Here is an 18,926-nt window from a genome sequence, read left to right as displayed (position 1 = left end):
TGTCTGTGTGTGTGTGTGCTTTTCCTTCTTTCTATGGGGGGCACGTCGTTCTGGCACAATCAAAGGAAGGAGGGAAGAAGGGCGGCGAGTAAATGCTTCCTGGGCGACAGGGCGGTGGAAGCTCCAACTTTTTGGTTGCCGTCCGCTGTCGACATCTCGATGCCCGAGAGGAGGCCGCTGCGTCGCTGCGATTTGCCCGACGAGGGGGCACACGTCTTCATTGCGTCTTTTTGAACCGCCCCGCTCCGTCGTCACTGACCCCTGAGGCAACAGCAGCAGCTTATTTCCCAAGAGGAGGGGGGTCGCGGGCGAGCGTTGTGCTTGTTGACCCGGATGCCTGCACCGACTTTACCGCGAAGGGGAGGAGCTCTGTTGTCTTGGCGGAGGGACCATCGCTGCTGATGCAGTTGGGCGCAGAAGAACTGCAGCGGGTGCTGACCGGACACGATGGAGTTCGTTGCTTTAACTTTGACGAGGTGTTTCCACCTGCAGTGACTAATGAGGAGATTTACACTGCACTTGTGCAGGGATTAGTGATTGCTGCAGAGAATGGCTACAACGGGACAGTCTTTGCGTACGGTCAGACAGGGACGGGGAAGAGCTACACTGTATTTGGTGAAAGGGACAATGGGGTGCCTGGGTTATGCACCCTCGTAGCGGCCGATCTGTTTGGCCAGCGTAGCCGGCCCGCGTGGCTTCACGACACATGTGTCCCTGTAAGTGGTGTGGGTGGCCCCTCACAGCAAGGGAGGGAATCAAAAAGGATGGTATTTGTGTCGTTTATTGAATTGTACAATGAGCGATTGCGTGACCTACTCGTTGATCCGGCTACGGCCACACAGGCAGCGAGTGCGCCGAGCCAGAAGGAGGGAAGTCGGGGCAGACGTCTTCTTTTTTCTCGGTATGATGACTTAGACATTGTGGAGCATCCCGTGCATGGCGTACAGGTGCCGCATGCGAAAAGTATCCGTGTACGTTGTGTGGAGGAGCTGGAACGGCTTTTAGAAGAGGGCGACCGCCGCCGCACTAAGGCCTCCACGGCTAGTAACAAATTGAGCTCACGAAGCCACGCCATTCTGCAGTTTACTGTGAGACTTTGCATGGGTGCGGCTGGGGATCAGGGGGATGCGTGTTGTACCCGACACATTGTGGCGGACCGAAGCGAGACGCAGGCGTTGTGTTCATTTCTTACGGCTAAGCTGTGGATGGTGGACTTGGCCGGTAGCGAGCGGGTATCGGGATTTGAGAGCCTTACAACTGCTGTCGCTACGGCTGGAAGTGTCGCTCACGGCACCTGCGGCGTGCCCCACCAGCGGGACAGTCGTCGTAGGGAGGGGTCAAACATTAACCGAAGTCTTCTCGCGCTGGGCAACTGCATCAAAGCATTGGGAAGGGCCTGCCGCCAGCAGCAGCAGCAGCAGCACATGTACACAGCGTCTGGTGACTCTTCGTCGTGCACTTTCCATTCGTTGAGGCATCAGAAGCAGCACGCCATTCACACCGGATACAAAACGGCCGCATTTGAGGTTCATGTTCCGTACCGTGACAGCAAGCTGACGCGTTTGCTTAAGGACTCTCTTGGCGGCAACACACGGACTGTCATGCTAGCCACCATCTCCCCGAGCTGCACCTCCTTTGAGGAGACGCTCTCAACGCTGAAGTATGCCTCTCGGGCGCGAAGAATTACGCGTCAGGTGCGCCAAAACATTCTTGTGGAGGCAGCGGACGGAGAGGAAGGGGAGGATCGAAATGATGAGGGGGAAAAAGAAGAGGAACTGCCAGAGACGGTACATGGCGGTAGTCGTGGTGCATCGTCGGACGGGAACGGAAAATGGGCGTCAGAGCGCGAGTCAAATCATCGGCTGCGGCTGCTGGAGCTTGAGGCAGAGGTGCGCTGTTTGCAGACGCAGTTGCATGTAGCGCGGGCTGCGGCAAGGAAGATGGGACTGCCGCGATCCATTGAGGACGACGTGAAGGAAGTCGCGCCTGTTGTTTCCACAACAACCGCATCGTCGGTCGTATCTGACGGTGAAAGCGGCAAACTTATGGAATTGGATCGCTGTTGGGAAATTTACGAACAGACACGATGTGAACTGCAGGCTCTTGTTCGTGAGAGGGCGACGGCCTCTGCAAGGCGGGAAAATGGCTTAGGAATACCCCGAGACCTGGGAAACAAAGGACCCATCCGAGAGCTGCTGCGGCAGGAACGGAAGAATGCTCTGCTGTGGGAGCGGCAACGACGCATAGATGCATTTTTGTTGTAGATGACTTCAACATGTACTTCAAACGTACACTGCAGCATCACTGAGGAAACTTATTCTTTTTTTTTTTTTTTTTTTTTTGATTGACCTTCTAATTCATATAAATATTTATTTATACTCTGCTGCCGGTCATTTTTTTCCTCTATATTTTGCTCAAGACATCTTCTGTTTGTCAAGGCAAAAAACTAGGGAGATTTTTTTTTTTTTTTTTTGGTGCGGATTTCTTCATTCTCCCTTTATCTCTCCGTCTATATATTAGATGCGTACTCCTAGGAGCGGAGGATAAACGATAATTACGAGAGATGTGTGCACAGGGAAGTACGTAAGTAACAGTCACCATTACAAGCTGATATTTTATGAGGCGTTCAAGTGGGAAAAAAAAAAAAAAAAAGAAGAGGCAGCGGTCTGCCTTAGGCTTTACCGTTGTGGTTTTTCTTTATTATTGGATGTTATCTCATCAATGTGCACAATGGGTTTCAGGCCAGTTGCCAATTTGGGGCTTTGGATTTCCTCTTGCCACTCTAGTGAAGGAGTTGGTGATTGAGAGGCCGCAGCCGAGAAGGGAGCAAAGCTGGGCGAAGGAGATGGGGCTGAATGGCACACAGGAGTGGGAGGAGCATAAGGTGAGCAAACACCGCTGCCTCTCGGGTAAACGCGGTGAAGACCTTTGTTGGTGTTTTAATGGTTTATTGACCCGTGCGACAGAAGCATTTTTTTTTTTTTGAGCTTGGAGGGGCTCGATGGGAGTTTTTCTTCCTTCACGTGCTTTTTTATTTATTTTGGGAGTTGTTTCCTCAACTGGAGCGGTCTTGTTATTGAGGCTGCGGTGTGGTTTCCCTCTTGCGGGGGAACAGGTGAGATACGTCACCTGAATTGACTGCAGGCCTTTCGGTCAGATTCTGGAGTTTGACGCACAAGAAGATAGTGGAGGAGGTGAATTGCGTACATCTATGTGTGTGCATGTGTGTGTGTGTGTCTTTGGGCGTATTGCACGTCCAGTGATCCCGAGCCGCCGCTGCCTGGCGCGGGAGAAAAGAGGATGCGTTGAGACGCTTGTGCGTTTGGACGTCCATCTTTTGCATCCACCTGGAGGAACGCTTTGGTGACCGTTGTGTGTGTGTGGAAGGATAGACATCTTTATGCTTGACGTGGAGGGGAAGAGTGGGAGGTGCTGCAAAGAGTCAACTGGGAAAACGGTCCTTCAATTTACCCTGTTTTTCTTTTTTTTTGTCATGAAGCTCAACGAGAAGATTGGGAAGAGGGATGTGGGGTTCTGCCGCGTGCTGCGAAACGTCGGCGTTATGCCACGTGGCCGTATTGGGCTCTATGAGTTGTGGAAAAGCGTCGGGTTTGACACGGTGCCGCGTCAACAAGTGCGGCGCTGGCGGAGCGAGTGGATTCTGCAGGCAACCGACAGGGGGGGGTGTTGTACGGCCTTCCTGCAACCGCGGAAGCGCAGAATAACAGGGCGTCCAAATGCCTTGAAAGTCCAATCAGGCCGGAGAGTATTTTTCCAATTTTTTTACTTTTTTTTTGCAGGCAGGGATATCACGGGCTGCCGTTTTTTGAATCCACTAGGGAGGCTTAGTAACACTTGACGAGCACAGGAGGGAAGGGACCGACAATGTTCTTTATGTCCGTGCCGAACATGTATACTCCTGTGTTCAGATATTTGTTGATGACTTCGCGTGGTGACGTGCCACCAGTGCGTCTCATTATTTAACACCGATTTAATTTGTATTTGTATTTGTTTTTTATGGAGGAATTTTCTCAACGATATCGGGTGGGGGGGTTGGGTGTATATTTACATTCGCCTGTGGTGTCCTAAATACACCCAGAGTGATGCATTTAACTCTCTTCTCCTCATTTTCTTATTTATGCGTGGTTCTATTTTGTCCCCTATTGTTGTTATTTGTTTCTTGTGGTGGAGGGGCCCGTTGGTTTCTTACGTGAGCGCTGCGCATTTTCTCACTCCTTTCTTTTATTATTATTATTGCTGGTGCTGTCTTTTCTCACCATGGCGGTGTAGCTCACGGCTCTCATCGACATCTCATTATACGAGAGGAGATGGAAGCAGCAAAGGTTGCGTCGATGGGTATTTTATTTTATACTTGCACGATTATTGGCGTGGACTTTTGCGGCTTCCCAATTCCCATTCGATAACACTTATTTCTGTTTAACTTAACTTAAGGCACATTTTAACGGCTTTCCTGCTGTTCTTTTTTACTTTCTTTCCTGCCGTAGAAGCACACGGAGACATATATATATATATAGTGAGAGGAAGAAGGAGGAATCTATCTGCTGGGTGCATTTTGTGATGGGGCAGCGTAGTCGTGAGCGGCATTTTGACCCAAACCCGTTGGCAGTGGGTGCGGCGAGAGTGGCACGGCAGTCGGGGACGTGTGCCGATGGTATGCCCGCCACGGAGGTGTGTGCACGTGCAGCTAGGCCAATGAAAAGAGGTATGGGAAGAGGTGAACAGAGGGAGGAGGCTCAGCGGGATCAGCAGAGTACGCAAGACGGCGGCCGGGCGAAGCAATTCGCATACCTGCCGGTGGGGTGGAAGATGGATGCTGAAAAGATCAAATGGAATGTGCTGCGGCGGATTCCAGTGCATGTTTCCCAATCCACGCCATGCAGGGGCACTGTCAGTTATTCCCGGCACCGGCTGGCAGATGCGGTAACGGCGGCCGCCAATTTTATCAGCCTTTCAATTGCGGCGCCTCTCGAGGGTGAAGGACCATATCGGCTGCCGGGTGAGAGGTTTGCGTTTGAAAAGGATAGTTACAAATCCCTTGGCTCGTCTAGCAGGAAAAATTTCTCCTTTGTGAGGCGTGCAAACAACGAGGCCACCGTGTGTCAGTTACCTAAAAGTATCTCCAAAATGAGAGGTTCTGTTTCAAATACACCAAGCGTCCCAGTCCATGTTGAAGCCGTACCGAACTCTCTGTCATTGCACGACACGCTGCCGGTGCTGGAGGCAGAAGAATGCACATTGACAACATTGAAGGCAACGCCATCATTGCCACAGCTCCTGTCATCCGAGGAATGTGCACCTCATGTCATTGAGGCTGCGGAGTCCGAGCAACCGGCTGCGGAGGAGGTTGCTGATGCCCGAGTAACTGTGGAGAGTACCAGGGCGGCTAATGTGTCTAACGATGCCGTGCCTCCAGCTGCTTCAGTTGATGGTCTGGTCTTCTCGAAAAGCGCTTATGGTGTGGTTGATCCCGTATATGCGGTGGTGGAGCGGTCACTCGTGAAGGAGCGTCATTATTTAGAAAAGTTGCAAGAAATTATCAAAGAGGTTCTATTGGCCGAACGGGAGAGTTCACCGGCTGCGGAGGAAAGTGCGGTTGCAATACTGCCGGAGGAGAAGAAGGAGGAGGAGAAGGTGCCAGGCCCTCTCAAGCCAGTCTGGTACACCAGGCCGAAGCAGCCGCAGGTCCCATCGAGTCAGAGGGTGAAGGGTGGGAGGCCGATGCGGTACACGGCACTTGGAGACGCAGTCGTGCGATCCGCGTGGAGCGGGAGCCTGTGATGTGTTTGTGTTTTTATTTTTATTTATTAGGCGCTGCGTTTTATTTTTATTTTTGCAGGAAAGAGGTTCTGAATGTATTTCCGCTTTTATGTATATTCTTTTTTTTTTTTTTTTTTTGCACCTCTGTCTTATTTGATGAAAATATCTTACGATTGTATATGTATACATGTATGTATATATATATATATATATCTTGTTTGGTTTTTTATTTTTTTATTTTTTTGGCTGCTTTTATGATACGCATTGGTGTCGGCTGCGGACCTCTTCTGATGGTGCAATTTGTGTGTGTGCGCCACGTGATTTTTTGTGCCGTACCATTTTATGTTCGCGTGACTGTCTTTCAGAGGCGGACTGCGGTATTTGTGCGCATCCACACAGGCGTTCAAATTATTATTTTATTATTTTTCCACATGGGGTGTTTACTGCAACCGCAGCCATCAGCGATCATGCAATCAAATGTGCTTGCCGACATTGTGATTCAGGTGTTGTATATAATCCCTTTTTTTTTTTGTGCTGTTTTTACTCTCTTCAGTGATTATATATATATATATATATATGTCTCTCTCTCTGTGTGTGTGAGTGGAGCCGTTTTTCATGGTCTGAGCTTGTGGTGGCGGGAGGACGACTTGTCAGTTCCGGTGTCGATGTGCACTTTTTTTTCGTTCTGGGCTTTTGGACGCATGCACGCACGCGTGACGACTATTTTTAGTTGAGAGAAGCCATCGAGACGTGAACATTTCACAGAAGTAGCACCGCAGCAGTTGGGATGGGGGGTTCTCTGCAAAGACGGACGGTTTGGCAGGCGGGGGGGAACGCCGGAGGAGGATTGTGAAGAGAGAGAGAGAGAGAGAGAGATTGTTTGTTTGTTTGTTTTTGTTTTTGATAGGGCTGACTGCCCCAATATATAAATAATATTTATAATTTATATTTATAATTGATGAGAAGAAGATATTTTTGTACGATTTTTTATTTTTTTTACCGTCCTACCCACACACCCCCACACACCGACAAACCCACATGCACATTTACCCTTTTTTTTTTTTTTTTTTGCTTTCCCTTCACTTCTTTCTTTTGCGACGGGTTTTTTTTTTTGGTTGGAGGAGCTCAAAAGTCTGCCAATTTGTAAGTAATAAAAATTCCTTTATTTTGAATAGACTGCAACACGCAACGATTCGTGGCCCTCGAACGATGCACATGTATATATATATATATATTATATTATATTTATATATGTATTACTTACTTGGAATAAACATGGAGGATGTGATGAAGCCACTACCTTTTCCATTTACGCTCTCTCTTTTCTTTTTTTTTTTTTTGTTACATTTTGTTTACCTATATATATGTGTATATTTATGTATGTGTAGCTTCAGTATTCTTCTAGCAGTTTAGACTGATATTTTGACGTAAAGCCATTCAAGCACAAATATATATATATATTTATATATAAACACAAATTTTTCTTTTCTTTTTGTCTATTTCAGTTCCTTTTTTTGTGTGTTGTGTTGCCAATGGGGGATACACGTGGCGATTCCACAGGGGAGACGGAAGGGTTGCAGCCACAGGGGTTCATGGAGACGAGCGACCCGTCCGATCCTGCGACGCATGCGCCACAGGACACCGCGGTGAGTGGGGAGACGCATGCATCTCCCGGGGAAACGATCACCCGCGACGCGGTGGCTGCAGTGCCCGGTGAGGAGGAGGCTGCAGCAGCGGCCTTTTCGTATAATTCCGGCGGCGATGTGCAAGAGCAATCCACGGCTGCTGACATGGCCGCTGGCGAGGGCATCCTTGTCCCGAAAAACCATGAACAGTCCCTTTCTACCAACGTGGTTACCTTCGGGATAGTGGAGAAGGTACTTGAGGATGAGCGGGATTGCTTGCGAGAGATGCATGGAATTCTGGAGGTTGCGTGCGACGCGGAGCGGAAGAGGTACGCGATTGAGGGCAGTTTGAGCGCCGATACGATCGATACGGACAGCATACAGCCGTATAATTTATGCGAAGGTAGTGCTGAGGAAGAGGCCACGGCGTATGACATTTCAGACGAGGGGCTCGAAAGACCTGCTGCCGTCGGGGATAAAGGCACACCAATCATCACAAAAAAGTGTGGTTCCACAGAAACGGAGGATGATGGCGGCGGTAAGGCTTCTCGGGTACTGTCTAAAATAGAAGAAGACCTCCGGCGATCGCGTCTTCCTTTGCCACCGGGCAAAGATGGCCGTTTGCACATGCAATTTATGCCACTTACGGATGCCGTCGTTCGTTCGGCCTGGGGATCATTGCAGTCAAACTGGGCTGCAGAGTTGGAGGCGGAGATGCTTCCGGAAGAGTGTCGATCGACGAGGAAATTGCGGGAAGTCCTCACCGCCGCCGCCGCCGCTCGCCCACAGCCCCGTTTCCCGCCACGCAATGGGCCGGAGTCCCTACCACCTTGTGGTCATTCGCCGCACTCGATGGACGTGGAGAAGGCGAATTGCCCGGTTGCCTGCCATGCTGTGCAGTCACCAGAAACAGCATTTCCACCAGGCCTGCAGCGTGCCGTGGGGTGCGACGGCTCCAATCCGTTGCAGGAGACATGTGAGCGGCTCACACCTGGTGGGGTTTACACCCCAGTGAGAAACGAAGGAGCGGAGGCTGTAGAATTGCCGCCCATAATTTCCTCCGTCTACACAACACGCCCCGTTTTTGTCCCGCAGCAGGAAGGTGATGGCGCCTATTCCTCCGCCACACATAACAAGCCGCTACATCCATCATCCGGCATTGACTCTGCGTCAAGTGCGGGGATAGCCGCGCTGCCAGTTATATTCGGCGCAGACGGTCGCCCCATTGGCGCAAAAGAGAATGGGAAGCCGAGTGCCAAACCAGCGAACTACCCATGTGCAATGGCATCCACCGCACAAATGGCTGCACCACTGCCCAATACGAAGAATCACTTGGGGGCAGTACAGCCCAAGACGGGCAAACAGCCTACCTCAATTGTGGCCGTAAATCACTCGTCCGACGAAGCGGCTGAGCACCTACTCACTGTCACGGATAACACGAGGAATTCCATTGGGTCGACAGAAGGGACCATCGCTTCAAGTGCAGTTTCCACTCAAAGTGTTTCCGCTCTTGGCAAAAACGCGGGCCAGGGACGAATAAAGCAAACGAGTCCACGGCCAAACAGACCTCCCTCTTTGGTCGTTGATTGCGTACGCAGGCTTTCGTGTTCATTACCCATTTATGCGACGGCAGAGAAGGGCTTGGAGGAGAAGCTGGGTGTAATGGAGCGCGTCCAGGACATCATTGAGGAGTTCTATGAGGAGTATACCCGCAGCTTGGAGAATTCGACTGAACCGTCGTTATAGGCGGGATGAGGCTTCTTGTCCCGGCGGCTTTTTGCGTGCCTCTAATTGTCGATGTTTTCTTTTCTTTTTTTTTTCATATATATTTACTCTTGATGTAAATATTTCTTTTCTTTTCCTTTTTTTTTTTTTGTTTTCACATTTTGTCAATGACGTTGGGCGTTTATTTCTGTTGCTTTGCTTTTTTTTTTTTCTTTTTTTCTTTTTTTATTATTATTGTTTAATATTTGTTGTCGTTGTGTTGTTGTGTTCTTTTCCTTGGACTTTATCCTTTTTTTTTTCTTTTTTTTTTTTTACTTCTTCACGCATGTCGTTATTTATGTATGTTTTTGTGCGTGTTGCCATTTATATACACAATTACACACAATTATGTGGATATGTATTGAATGCGATATTCCTACGGTTTGTACTTATTTATGTTACGCCTCCTTTTTTTTTTTTTTTTTCTTTTGGAATTGCCCTTTAAAAAAAAAAAGAAAAGAAAAAAAAAAAAAGAACTGCATATAAAAAAATATATATTTTTATATATTTATATGCTTCCTGTGCCTTGTTGTTGACGGTGGCGTCGTTATGGAAGTTTGGGGGGAGGGGAGGGGGGACAATAAAAATTGACTGGAGAGAGAAAGGGAGAGAGGGGAAGTGTAGGAATTAATAGAAAAGGAATGGAAGAAATACGAGGACTAATGAAATGCATCCGTTAATACACGCAAACGGATGTTATGGAATGTTTGCGTACATGCCACAATGATATACACATGAGATGAGAGGCATGTATCATTATTGTACGGTACGGACCGTCCCGCCGTGTTTGCGTGTCACCAGACATATCAAGAAATAAATAAATAAATACATTTCTTTGCGAGTGAGTGTTTTTTCTTTTTTTTTCTTTTTTGTTGCACTGCAGAAGGTGACGTGACAGCTCTTGCGCTAATAGGAGGGGAAGACAAACGAAATTTATTATTACGAAAGCTACTGGGCAAAACATTGAAAGACTCACACGGAACTTAAGTTTTTTTCTTTTTTTTTTGTCTGTATTGGTGATGCCATTGGGGGGTTCAGCGCACAGCTTCACCAGTGGTATGGAGTGGCTGCAGACACGGACGGCAAAGGGGGAGGTGGCGCCGTCTGACACCGCAGCGCATTCACGTCGTGTACTGAGGCCCCTCAATTTGTCTGAATTACAGCGCGGCTCGCGGCATGCCGTTTCCTCCGCTGGAAAACAAACCACCGGCGTTCTCAGCGGCGCGGATGGACGGGGGCGTCACCAGTTGTCACGTCAAGAAAACACCACCGCGGACGTGGCGGCGAGGCAGGGACGACTCCCCGCCATGTTTCGGGGACCGGCAAAGGGATGTGCGACGTACAGCCCTCTGGGCGACGCCGTCGTCTGCTCCGCGTGGGGCAAAAAGTGCTTCGCGGCAGGCACATGGGAAGAGGCGATTTTGTTTACGCCGCGGTTGCCCGAAAAGAAATCGTCGTTGACGACGAAGCACCTGCCGTGGGGGAAATTTACGATACGGCGGAGTCGACACCCGTCGCCGAAGGAGAGGGCCGCACTCGCCCAGTCTCTCGCTTACACGGCGCCTGACACGACATGTGCCGTCACAGTGGCCGACACCGCTGCCTCACCCGACTCCACCGTCTCCCCCGCGTCTCCCGCCTCTCCAGACTCTTCCAGCGGGGTGTTGCTTTCGCAATTGGGATTGAGGGCTTTTTCGAAAAGAGCCGAATTGCGGAGCTGCCAGGCCGTGTTTGAACGGACATCCAAAGTGCTGCTGCGGGAGAAGGGGTACCGTGAAAGGATACTAAAGATTGTGGAGGAGGTTTGTGATGCGGTGCGCGCCGCTGCCGCAGTGAATGTTGCGGATACCGATGAGGGTGACGGAGTGCAAATGATGGGCGACTTTCCTGCAGCTTCTACTGTTTCGTTGCCTACAGGGGGTGTATTTGGCCCTCCAACGGTGGTCACGGAAGAAGCGCCGTCCAAGTCCCGGAGCATTTCCCGGCTTCACAAGATGGGCCACAGCTGTAATCAATTTTTGGGCGTTGATTCTGCTTCTGCCATGCCGCCATTGAGTCTGCAGAAGGACCCGGTGTCCACGTCGCAGGAACAACAAAAATTTCCGGGCGCATCTGGTGAACGGATACCCAACGCGGCTACGCAGGAAACTGTTCTACCGAGGCTGAGGGAATCCACTAATAAGCCGTTGGGGGTGGAGGCAGTGCGGGATGTCGACTCCACCCCTGATGATGCTGCAGCGGCCAAGGAAAATAAAGAAACGCAATCCAATGAGATGTAGAAAGAAGTCTATGAATTTCCCTCCAGACATTATCATGCTGAGAGCGCAAAAGTGGAGGAAACCTCAAGCGGATTTCATACCCCCGTTGCATTCTGTTCTCAGTACCAGATACTACAGCCAGTGCCTGGCGCAGTCTTGGCAGTTTTCAATGCCGTGGATGTTCCATCCCATGACTGTATTCGCCGTGTGGTGGGGCGCCCGCTGATGGAAGAGGAAGGGGAAAGGGAGGAGCATGCATGCCTGAAGAGACTGCAGGACGCATTGTAGGAGGCGTCTCGGGTGTCGATTGCAATGCCTCACATTTGCCATGAACTCTCCCAAACACCGAGGGGACTGGACGGTCCCCCACAAACACTGTTTTGCCTTATTTGCAAGCGGGAAGGGAAACAAAGACGGATGTCGAAACGCCGGACGCGGTTGCCGCGCCTTTAACAGACGCCTCCTAAAAAAAAAAAAAAAAAAAAAAAATTTACTTTGAAGTATGAGTGAAAATTTGCGTTGAAAGAGTTATTAATTCCTGTTTTAAACTTTAATTTTGCATGTTTTTTTTTTGTTTGCTTTTTAACGGGGCCAGCGCCTGAATATACACATACACATATACACATACATATAAATATAAATATAAATATATATTTATATAAACTCGCATACATGGAAATATCTAAACACACTTAACTACAATATATACATACCTATACCTATATATATATGGGTATATATATATAGGTGTGTACGCACATGTATTTGTGTGTTTCTTTGGCGGCGCGGTACCGTCTACATCCCACAAATGAGAGGAGGGAGGAGGCTTTGGTCCTGTTGTTGGGTGCGAAGAAAATAAATAATACTTTTTTTTTTTTTTTTTGTGGGTTTCCAGCGGAAAAGAAACACGAAGAAAAAAGAAAAAAAGCGGGTAAAATTACGGAGTCGCACGGCTGGTGGCGACAAAAAAAAAAAAAAATTTTTTTTTTCTTAACAAAAAAGAGGTGCCGTTTGTGTTTTTTTAAATTTTCCTTTTTTTTTTTTTCTTAAACGGTGTTGTTTTTTTTTTTTTTGTTGGGCGGCAGCGGCGGGTTTTTGTTTCCCGTGACTGAGCGCCCTGCACGTTTGTTAACCTCCGCTGCGTGCATTCACCCACACATGTGCATGCATGCATGTATGTAAATATGTACCTGCGGGGAGGGATAAAGACAGGGGGGAAGGACAGGCGAGGGAAATGGCGTGTCTGCCTCACCGGGTGGAGTTGTGGCGCGTTGTTTTTTTCCGCTTTTTTTTTTTTTTTTACTTTACGTCGCCGTGTGGTGCAATTGCGTGTGTCTCTCTCTCTCTCTCTCTCTCTGCGTGTCTGTTGCCAGGGCACATGTTGACTTCTTTTTCTCCTGTTTTTTTTTCTTTCTTTCTTTGATCATTTTATGTTTCCCGGCACCGTGTGTGTGTGTGTGTGTGTGTGTGCGGGGGGCGGTGAAAAAAAAAAAGTGAAGTGCGTGCGTAAAAAATTATTGATTGACAATTATTTTAATTATAATTGAATTGATTAATTATTACCGTTAGTTTTATTTTTTTTTTTTATTTAGGCTTTTTTATTTGTTTGTGGTGCTGTCTGCGAGAGACTGAGGGGGGCAGAGAGAAGGACAGACAGACAGACAGACAGGGGGCGGCATCGACGAGGCCTGCGACAGCGACGCGTACATCAGGGTGAAGGGAAGACATATAAAACAAAACAAAACAAAACAAAACAAATGGGTGACATGAAGAGGTTCATCGTGGCGGTCGCGGCGGTGTGTTTACTCGCAGCCACCGTGTCGGCAGCACCGGCGGGGGGAGAGGGGGAGAAATTGTTGTTGAAGAAAGATATCGACGCCCACCGCCTTTCCCAGAAGGGAGGTGTTGCCAACAACCTTCTTGCAAAAGATGGCGGTAACACCAAAGAGAGGACTCCACCTCTCATGAGTGCCGACGTTACAACAGTCATCATTGTCACCTCCGCCGCCTTGGGCTTTTCATTCGCCATGTACTGGTGGTACGTTGTCTCTGAAATCCGCATTACACCGGGCAAGGACCAGGGCATGCGCAACGCATACCTGACAGATGAGGTGATGCGTAATGTGTACGTGATCAGCAGACGTGTGTCGGAGGGGGCCAACGCCTTTCTCTATGCGGAGTATCGTTACATGGGGCTCTTTATGATTGCCTTTGGCACTCTCATTTTCTTTCTTCTCGGCGTCGCCTACTCATCGCCGCAGGAGGGCAGCAGGCCAGTGGCCTCACCGTGGGCCAACGCAGCGCTGTCGCTGCTCGCCTTTTTTGTTGGGTCTCTGACTTCCGTCTTTGCGGGCTGGATCGGCATGCGCATTGCGGTGTACACCAACGCCCGCACGGCGGTTATGGCGACGGAGGGGTCCGAGGAGGGCGACCAGTCGCTTGGGTTTGCCAAGGCTTTCCAGACGGCGTTTCGCGGCGGGATTACGATGGGGTTTGCGCTTACATCGGCCGGCCTGTTTTCCCTTTTTGTCACGGTGAAGGTGATTGGAGCGTATTTTGATGATGCTCCGGAGAATGTGCTGAACGTGTACGAGTGCGTGGCCGCGTTTGGTCTCGGTGGGTCGGCAGTTGCGTGCTTTGGCCGTGTTGGTGGTGGGATTTACACCAAAGCCGCCGACGTTGGCGCGGATCTTGTTGGGAAGGTGGAGAGGAACATCCCCGAGGATGACGCACGCAACCCAGGCGTGATCGCGGACTGCATAGGCGATAACGTGGGCGACATTGCGGGGATGGGCTCGGATCTCTTTGGCAGCTTTGGCGAGGCCTCGTGCGCGGCGCTTGTGATTGCCGCCGGCTCCGCGGAGTTGTCGAGTGAATTCACGTACATGATGTACCCGCTTCTCATCACGGCGGTGGGCATCCTTGTCTGCATTGGCAGCGCTCTCATCGTGGCCAACAACAGCGGTGTGCAGCGTGCGGAGGACGTGGAACCCACCCTGAAGCGCCAGCTGCTCTTCTCGACTGTTGCCGCGACGGTGGCGCTTGTGTTCCTGACGGACTTTGGTCTGCCGGATACATTTACAGTTGGTACAACAGCTACGACCAAATGGCGTGCTCTTGTCTGCGTGATGTGCGGTTTGTGGTCCGGCCTTATTATTGGGTACACGACGGAATACTACACCTCCAACGCCTACCATCCCGTGCAGGAGATTGCAGAGGCATGTGAGACGGGTGCCGCCACGAACATCATCTACGGCCTGTCTCTTGGCTACTTCTCTGTGGTGCCACCCATTTTGGCGATGGCCGTTACAATTTTTGCCTCCTATCGCATGGCGGACCTGTATGGCTTTGCCCTTGCCGCCCTCGGTATTCTCTCCACCATGTCCATTGCCCTCACCATTGACGCGTATGGACCCATCTCTGATAACGCTGGCGGCATTGCTGAGATGGCGCACATGGGACACGAAATCCGCGAGATCACAGACGCCCTTGATGCCGCAGGTAACACTACAGCAGCCATTGGGAAGGGCTTTGCCATTGCATCCGCTGCATTTGTGGCACTTGCCCTTTACGCAGCCTATGTGTCTCGTGTGGGCATTCCTACCATAAACATCCTTGACGCCCGTGTGATGTCTGGCCTGCTTGTTGGCGCAATGTTGCCGTACTGCTTCTCGGCATTCACAATGAAGTCGGTTGGTTTGGCGGCAATGGACATGGTGAATGAGATCCGTCGCCAGTTCCAAAATCCGGCTATCGCGGAGGGCACGGAGGAGCCGGACTACGAGAGTTGCGTTGCCATTGCCACGCAGGCGGCGTTGCAGCAGATGGTGGCCCCCGCGTGTCTTGTCATGCTGACGCCCATTGTCGTTGGTGTGCTTTTTGGCCGCTACACCCTTGCGGGGCTGCTGCCTGGCGCCATTGTGTCCGGCGTGCAGGTGGCCATCTCCGCCTCCAACACCGGCGGGGCGTGGGACAACGCGAAGAAGTACATTGAGAAGGGCGGACTGCGCGACAAAAACAAGGGAAAGGGCTCGCCGCAGCACGCCGCCGCTGTCATTGGCGACACCGTTGGCGATCCGCTGAAGGACACATCCGGGCCCGCGCTGAACATTCTGATCAAACTGATGGCCATCATTTCGGTTGTCTTTGCGCCTGTCTTTGAGTCGCAGCTTGGCGGTATTATCATGCGGTACATTGAGTGAGTGTAACGCCGTGAACGCGAGGAACGTTTTTTGTTTTTTTTTATTTTATTTTTATGTTTTTATTTATGCCTGTCGCCATATTTTCTCCCCCGCTTGTTTTTTCCTCGCTGGTTGTGCCTTGCGTGGGCGAAGGGCTGGCGGACTGACGGCGGGGCGAGTGGGCGACGAGGACAAAACGACAGTGAACGGAAAAGAAGAAGAATAAAAGGGGCTGCGGGCAAAAGAAAAGAAAAAAACGAAAAAAACAAAAACAAAACAAAAGCAGACGGCACGCGGTCTTCCGCGCAGCCACTGGGGAGTTTTTGAATGAATGAATCAAACCAGAAATTATTGGACAGGACGCATGGAAGGGAAAGAGGAAAAAAAAAAAAAGGACAGAAATGAAAAAGGGAAAAAAGGGAAAAAAGGAAAAAAAGAGGGGGAAAAAAAAAACGAGTGAGAAGCGGCGTACGGGGGATGATTGCATGCTGTTGCTGCCGTGATTTTCCTTCTCTTCTCCATCACCATCCTCTCATTGATGTCATCATCCCGCACTGTTTCATCCCATAGGCTCACTTTGAGCTGTATGAGAGCATGCAGGCATGTGCCATACATGCACGCACGGATAGATGGCGGGGAGTAAAGCGTCTACGTGTGTGTGGGGCGTTGCAGCAGCTGCAGGTGGGAGACTGGGATGTGCGCGTCAAATGGAGGGGAAACGGCCGTGAAAAAAAAAAAAAAAAAAGAGAGAGGGAGAGAGAAAAAGGGGGAAAACGAAAAGACGAATTTAAATAAAGTTCCAACAGCAGTGGAGACAATATCCAAGCATGCGGTCTTATAAACACATTCTTTTTTTTCCCCGCCCTTTTTTTTTTTTCTCCTTTTACTTTTTAAGTTTCCTGTTATTTGCTGCTGGGAGGCTGCATTAATAGCAATTTGTTTCTTTAAGCGATAAGATCCCACTGCTCATTTTTTAAAATTTATTATGTTTATTTACCAACAAACAGTGAACGGGAATAAGAGAGAGAGAGAGAGGGAGGGATAGAAGGATGGAGGGACATTTCAACATGTACTCAATAATATTAAAAACAGTAAGAATGATGTTGATGGACGTTAGCAAATGTGATCCTTGGATGTGCGTGCGTGCGTTGAGGCGAGAGACAGAGACAGAAAGAGAGTGAGAGAGAGAGAGAGAAGGGGAAAAGAGGGAAGCGTAAGAAATGAAGGTGAAACATGGGGGGAGGGGAAAGGGGGTGATATTTATTAACACGCATACAGACACATAAGACAGGAACGGGAGATAGCGAACATGTATCCGTGTCTGAGGAGAATGCCAGCAAATTGGTTATAACGGCTTGCTTTTGCATTTTCGATTGTGTCTATGGGAGTCTCTTTCTATGTGCGTGTGTGTGTGTGTGTGTGCGTTTGTGTGTGGATGTTTGGCTGCTGCCCTGTTTTTCCCGTTTCATGTACTTTGAATGACTGTCTTTTGTTTACAATTTGTCTCTTTTTCATTTTTTTTTTTGTCTTTTGCGGCTGCCCACTGTTTTTTTCTGTGGTTGCGTGTTTGTGTGTGTGTGTGTGTGTGTGTGTGTGTGCCACAAAAATCTGCTGCCTGAAGCAGAAGAAGAAAAAATAAAGGGTACCGCATATTTTATTTATCCATATTTATATTTCTAGTGAGTGAATAAATTGAGTGAGGGAGGCACACACATTTGTTGCCTTTTGGCCTCTTAGTGCGTGTGTGATTGACCACCGCAAAGAGCACAGTGCATACAGGAGGCGATAGAAATACTTCAATTATATTTACAACTGTTCGCGCGGTTATTTGCTCAACTATTATTGTTTTGGGTCGTGGGGATTTACGGGGAGAGAGAGAGAGAGAGAGGAGGAAGAGAGAGGGCGTCCGCGTCTGCGTGTGAGTTGACATGCGGGTGGAGGTGAAGTTTGGTACGCAGACAATTGTCGTGGAGTTGCCGGATGGCCCCACACCGCCAACCCTCTTGCAGCTCAAAGAGCAGCTCTGTACGCAGACGGGTGTTTTACCTATGATGCAGAAGCTTCTTGGCAAACCGAAACTGAACGATCCCGAAAACGACGCCAAATCACTTGAGCAAATGGGCGTGCGCAACAACGCAAGGCTGATGCTTGTTGGCTCTTCCGTGCCGGAGGTGGTGTCAGTGAATACCACTTCCGCCGCACAGAAGCAGCAGGAGGAGGAACGAGAGAAACTGCTAAGAAATCTTCCGCTGAATATTTGGCTGCTTCCATCGTTTGCCGGCTTTATGGCGGATCCTTACGTAGAGGGGAAGGGCTTTTCACTGGAGGGCGGCGGGGTGGGGTTGGCGCTTCTGACACTTGACGTGGCGCTCACGCGTATCAACACGTTGGGCGTGGCCACAGCAAGCGGTGGTGGCACCGCCGCCGCACTCTTGCAGTCTTTGGGAAACGAGGAGCAGGCGACCATCTCCCACCCGCTGCTGCGGCAACTAAGTGCGGCAGATCGTCAGGCCGTTCAGAGAGCACACGGTGCGCTGCGCCGCTGCTACTACTTTGCGCAGGAGGCGGAACAGGCGCAAAACCCACAGCAGGTCCTTCCTGTTGTGAAGAAGGCCGTGTCATCTGTAGATGGACTTGCGGTAGGGGAGTGGCTTCTGCTTCCAGGTGGTTGGAACGGCTTGAATGCTGCCAACGCCATCTACCTGCTTATTCACCGGCGTGGGCCAGAGACCCTTGACGTCGTTTTCGTGAATCGTGGGCACGAGGGGATGCCGTACCACCCGTCGTGGCAAACAGCGGAGAAAATTGTGTCGTGCCCAATTCTCCGCTTTGAGGGTGTAGCAAGCGCACGTCTGCTGGACCACACCTTTTGGCTGCTGTTGCTTTCTCTGTGGATGCGTAGCAACGGGTCGGGTGCTCGGTCGGAGTTTATCCGCGCGGAGGTGTTCTACGACGTGCTTCTGCCGTGGCTCGTGGAGAAGGGAGGCAAACACGCGGACCCGCCGCGGTTTGCGACGGAGATGCTGCTTGGCACTTGTGATAGTCGAACGGACGAGGATGATGATACCGCCGCCAGGCATTGTTTTTCGGCCGCCATTCACGAGCATCGAGCGACACCGGTGCGCAGCGCATCGAGCGCCATCAAAGGAGCCGTCACGGCATTGGTGTACCTCTTGGAGCAGTATGGTGTCCGTGCACGCTCTGTACAAAAATCCATAAAGTACGCGCTCAAATACGAGTTCATGATGCGTGCGGCGGAGGATCTCAGCGCGCTTGCCCGTCGCTTTATGCGTTCCTATACAACTGACATTCAACAGCAG

The 18,926-nt window shown here is 50.1% G+C and overlaps 7 protein-coding genes across 7 annotated transcripts, besides 55 other annotated features; all 7 read left to right on the top strand.

Moving 5' to 3' along the window:
* Positions 1-18: part of a microsatellite that runs on past the window's edge.
* Positions 1-1,652: part of a sequence feature (heterozygous, Esmeraldo-like haplotype) that runs on past the window's edge.
* Tc00.1047053510773.70 (dynein heavy chain, putative) lies at positions 93-2,264 on the top strand (the record flags this gene model as incomplete). The annotated part of the gene is made up of 1 exon (XM_808372.1): positions 93-2,264. One exon carries the CDS (start codon positions 93-95, stop codon positions 2,262-2,264), a length of 2,172 nt encoding a protein of 723 aa, XP_813465.1.
* Positions 1,404-1,423: a microsatellite.
* Positions 1,653-2,032: a sequence feature (areas merged during assembly that could not be assigned to a particular haplotype. This can correspond to areas where the two haplotypes were merged or to regions with more than two copies in the genome that were merged during assembly.).
* Positions 2,033-2,994: a sequence feature (areas merged during assembly that could not be assigned to a particular haplotype. This can correspond to areas where the two haplotypes were merged or to regions with more than two copies in the genome that were merged during assembly.).
* Positions 2,318-2,342: a microsatellite.
* Positions 2,995-6,060: a sequence feature (areas merged during assembly that could not be assigned to a particular haplotype. This can correspond to areas where the two haplotypes were merged or to regions with more than two copies in the genome that were merged during assembly.).
* Positions 3,213-3,237: a microsatellite.
* Positions 3,401-3,859, top strand: Tc00.1047053510773.60 (uncharacterized protein; the record flags this gene model as incomplete). The annotated part of the gene is made up of 1 exon (XM_808371.1): positions 3,401-3,859. One exon carries the CDS (start codon positions 3,401-3,403, stop codon positions 3,857-3,859), a length of 459 nt encoding a protein of 152 aa, XP_813464.1.
* On the top strand, positions 4,579-5,799 carry Tc00.1047053510773.50 (uncharacterized protein; the record flags this gene model as incomplete). The annotated part of the gene is made up of 1 exon (XM_808370.1): positions 4,579-5,799. One exon carries the CDS (start codon positions 4,579-4,581, stop codon positions 5,797-5,799), a length of 1,221 nt encoding a protein of 406 aa, XP_813463.1.
* Positions 5,955-5,991: a microsatellite.
* Positions 6,001-6,022: a sequence feature (AT_rich).
* Positions 6,061-6,816: a sequence feature (areas merged during assembly that could not be assigned to a particular haplotype. This can correspond to areas where the two haplotypes were merged or to regions with more than two copies in the genome that were merged during assembly.).
* Positions 6,184-6,205: a sequence feature (AT_rich).
* Positions 6,336-6,356: a microsatellite.
* Positions 6,632-6,654: a microsatellite.
* Positions 6,699-6,735: a sequence feature (AT_rich).
* Positions 6,817-6,862: a sequence feature (areas merged during assembly that could not be assigned to a particular haplotype. This can correspond to areas where the two haplotypes were merged or to regions with more than two copies in the genome that were merged during assembly.).
* Positions 6,831-6,872: a sequence feature (A-rich).
* Positions 6,832-6,932: a mobile genetic element.
* Positions 6,863-7,214: a sequence feature (areas merged during assembly that could not be assigned to a particular haplotype. This can correspond to areas where the two haplotypes were merged or to regions with more than two copies in the genome that were merged during assembly.).
* Positions 6,994-7,035: a microsatellite.
* Positions 7,215-9,344: a sequence feature (areas merged during assembly that could not be assigned to a particular haplotype. This can correspond to areas where the two haplotypes were merged or to regions with more than two copies in the genome that were merged during assembly.).
* Positions 7,224-7,250: a sequence feature (AT_rich).
* Tc00.1047053510773.40 (uncharacterized protein) lies at positions 7,311-9,149 on the top strand (the record flags this gene model as incomplete). The annotated part of the gene is made up of 1 exon (XM_808369.1): positions 7,311-9,149. The coding sequence occupies one exon, from the start codon at positions 7,311-7,313 to the stop codon at positions 9,147-9,149; it is 1,839 nt and encodes a 612-aa protein (XP_813462.1).
* Positions 9,251-9,284: a microsatellite.
* Positions 9,328-9,355: a microsatellite.
* Positions 9,345-9,728: a sequence feature (areas merged during assembly that could not be assigned to a particular haplotype. This can correspond to areas where the two haplotypes were merged or to regions with more than two copies in the genome that were merged during assembly.).
* Positions 9,418-9,441: a microsatellite.
* Positions 9,611-9,643: a microsatellite.
* Positions 9,648-9,681: a sequence feature (AT_rich).
* Positions 9,729-9,927: a sequence feature (heterozygous, Esmeraldo-like haplotype).
* Positions 9,928-11,397: a sequence feature (areas merged during assembly that could not be assigned to a particular haplotype. This can correspond to areas where the two haplotypes were merged or to regions with more than two copies in the genome that were merged during assembly.).
* Positions 10,187-11,446, top strand: Tc00.1047053510773.30 (uncharacterized protein; the record flags this gene model as incomplete). Its single annotated transcript, XM_808368.1, has 1 exon — positions 10,187-11,446. One exon carries the CDS (start codon positions 10,187-10,189, stop codon positions 11,444-11,446), a length of 1,260 nt encoding a protein of 419 aa, XP_813461.1.
* Positions 11,398-13,260: a sequence feature (heterozygous, Esmeraldo-like haplotype).
* Positions 11,891-11,914: a microsatellite.
* Positions 12,030-12,190: a microsatellite.
* Positions 12,278-12,308: a sequence feature (AT_rich).
* Positions 12,390-12,414: a sequence feature (AT_rich).
* Positions 12,436-12,501: a sequence feature (A-rich).
* Positions 12,760-12,782: a microsatellite.
* Positions 12,871-12,895: a microsatellite.
* Positions 12,952-13,016: a sequence feature (AT_rich).
* Positions 13,064-13,094: a microsatellite.
* Positions 13,156-13,183: a microsatellite.
* On the top strand, positions 13,183-15,627 carry Tc00.1047053510773.20 (vacuolar-type proton translocating pyrophosphatase 1, putative; the record flags this gene model as incomplete). Its single annotated transcript, XM_808367.1, has 1 exon — positions 13,183-15,627. One exon carries the CDS (start codon positions 13,183-13,185, stop codon positions 15,625-15,627), a length of 2,445 nt encoding a protein of 814 aa, XP_813460.1.
* Positions 13,261-13,530: a sequence feature (areas merged during assembly that could not be assigned to a particular haplotype. This can correspond to areas where the two haplotypes were merged or to regions with more than two copies in the genome that were merged during assembly.).
* Positions 13,531-14,639: a sequence feature (heterozygous, Esmeraldo-like haplotype).
* Positions 14,640-18,644: a sequence feature (areas merged during assembly that could not be assigned to a particular haplotype. This can correspond to areas where the two haplotypes were merged or to regions with more than two copies in the genome that were merged during assembly.).
* Positions 15,654-15,692: a sequence feature (A-rich).
* Positions 15,847-15,888: a sequence feature (T-rich).
* Positions 15,987-16,059: a sequence feature (T-rich).
* Positions 16,334-16,388: a sequence feature (T-rich).
* Positions 16,575-16,602: a sequence feature (AT_rich).
* Positions 16,627-16,664: a sequence feature (CT-rich).
* Positions 16,762-16,801: a microsatellite.
* Positions 17,005-17,040: a microsatellite.
* Positions 17,167-17,204: a microsatellite.
* Positions 17,476-17,507: a microsatellite.
* Tc00.1047053510773.9 (hypothetical protein, conserved) lies at positions 17,535-18,926 on the top strand (the record flags this gene model as incomplete). The annotated part of the gene is made up of 1 exon (XM_808376.1): positions 17,535-18,926. A coding segment is annotated over one exon (1,392 nt), but the record flags the coding sequence as incomplete, so codon positions are not given.
* Positions 18,645-18,926: a sequence feature (heterozygous, Esmeraldo-like haplotype).

This window comes from Trypanosoma cruzi, genomic scaffold (assembly GCF_000209065.1).
Source record: "Trypanosoma cruzi strain CL Brener 1047053516865 genomic scaffold, whole genome shotgun sequence".
Lineage (NCBI taxonomy): Eukaryota > Euglenozoa > Kinetoplastea > Trypanosomatida > Trypanosomatidae > Trypanosoma > Trypanosoma cruzi.
The sequence above is the reverse complement of the archived record's forward strand: the minus strand, read 5'-3'. Positions and strand labels throughout refer to the sequence as shown.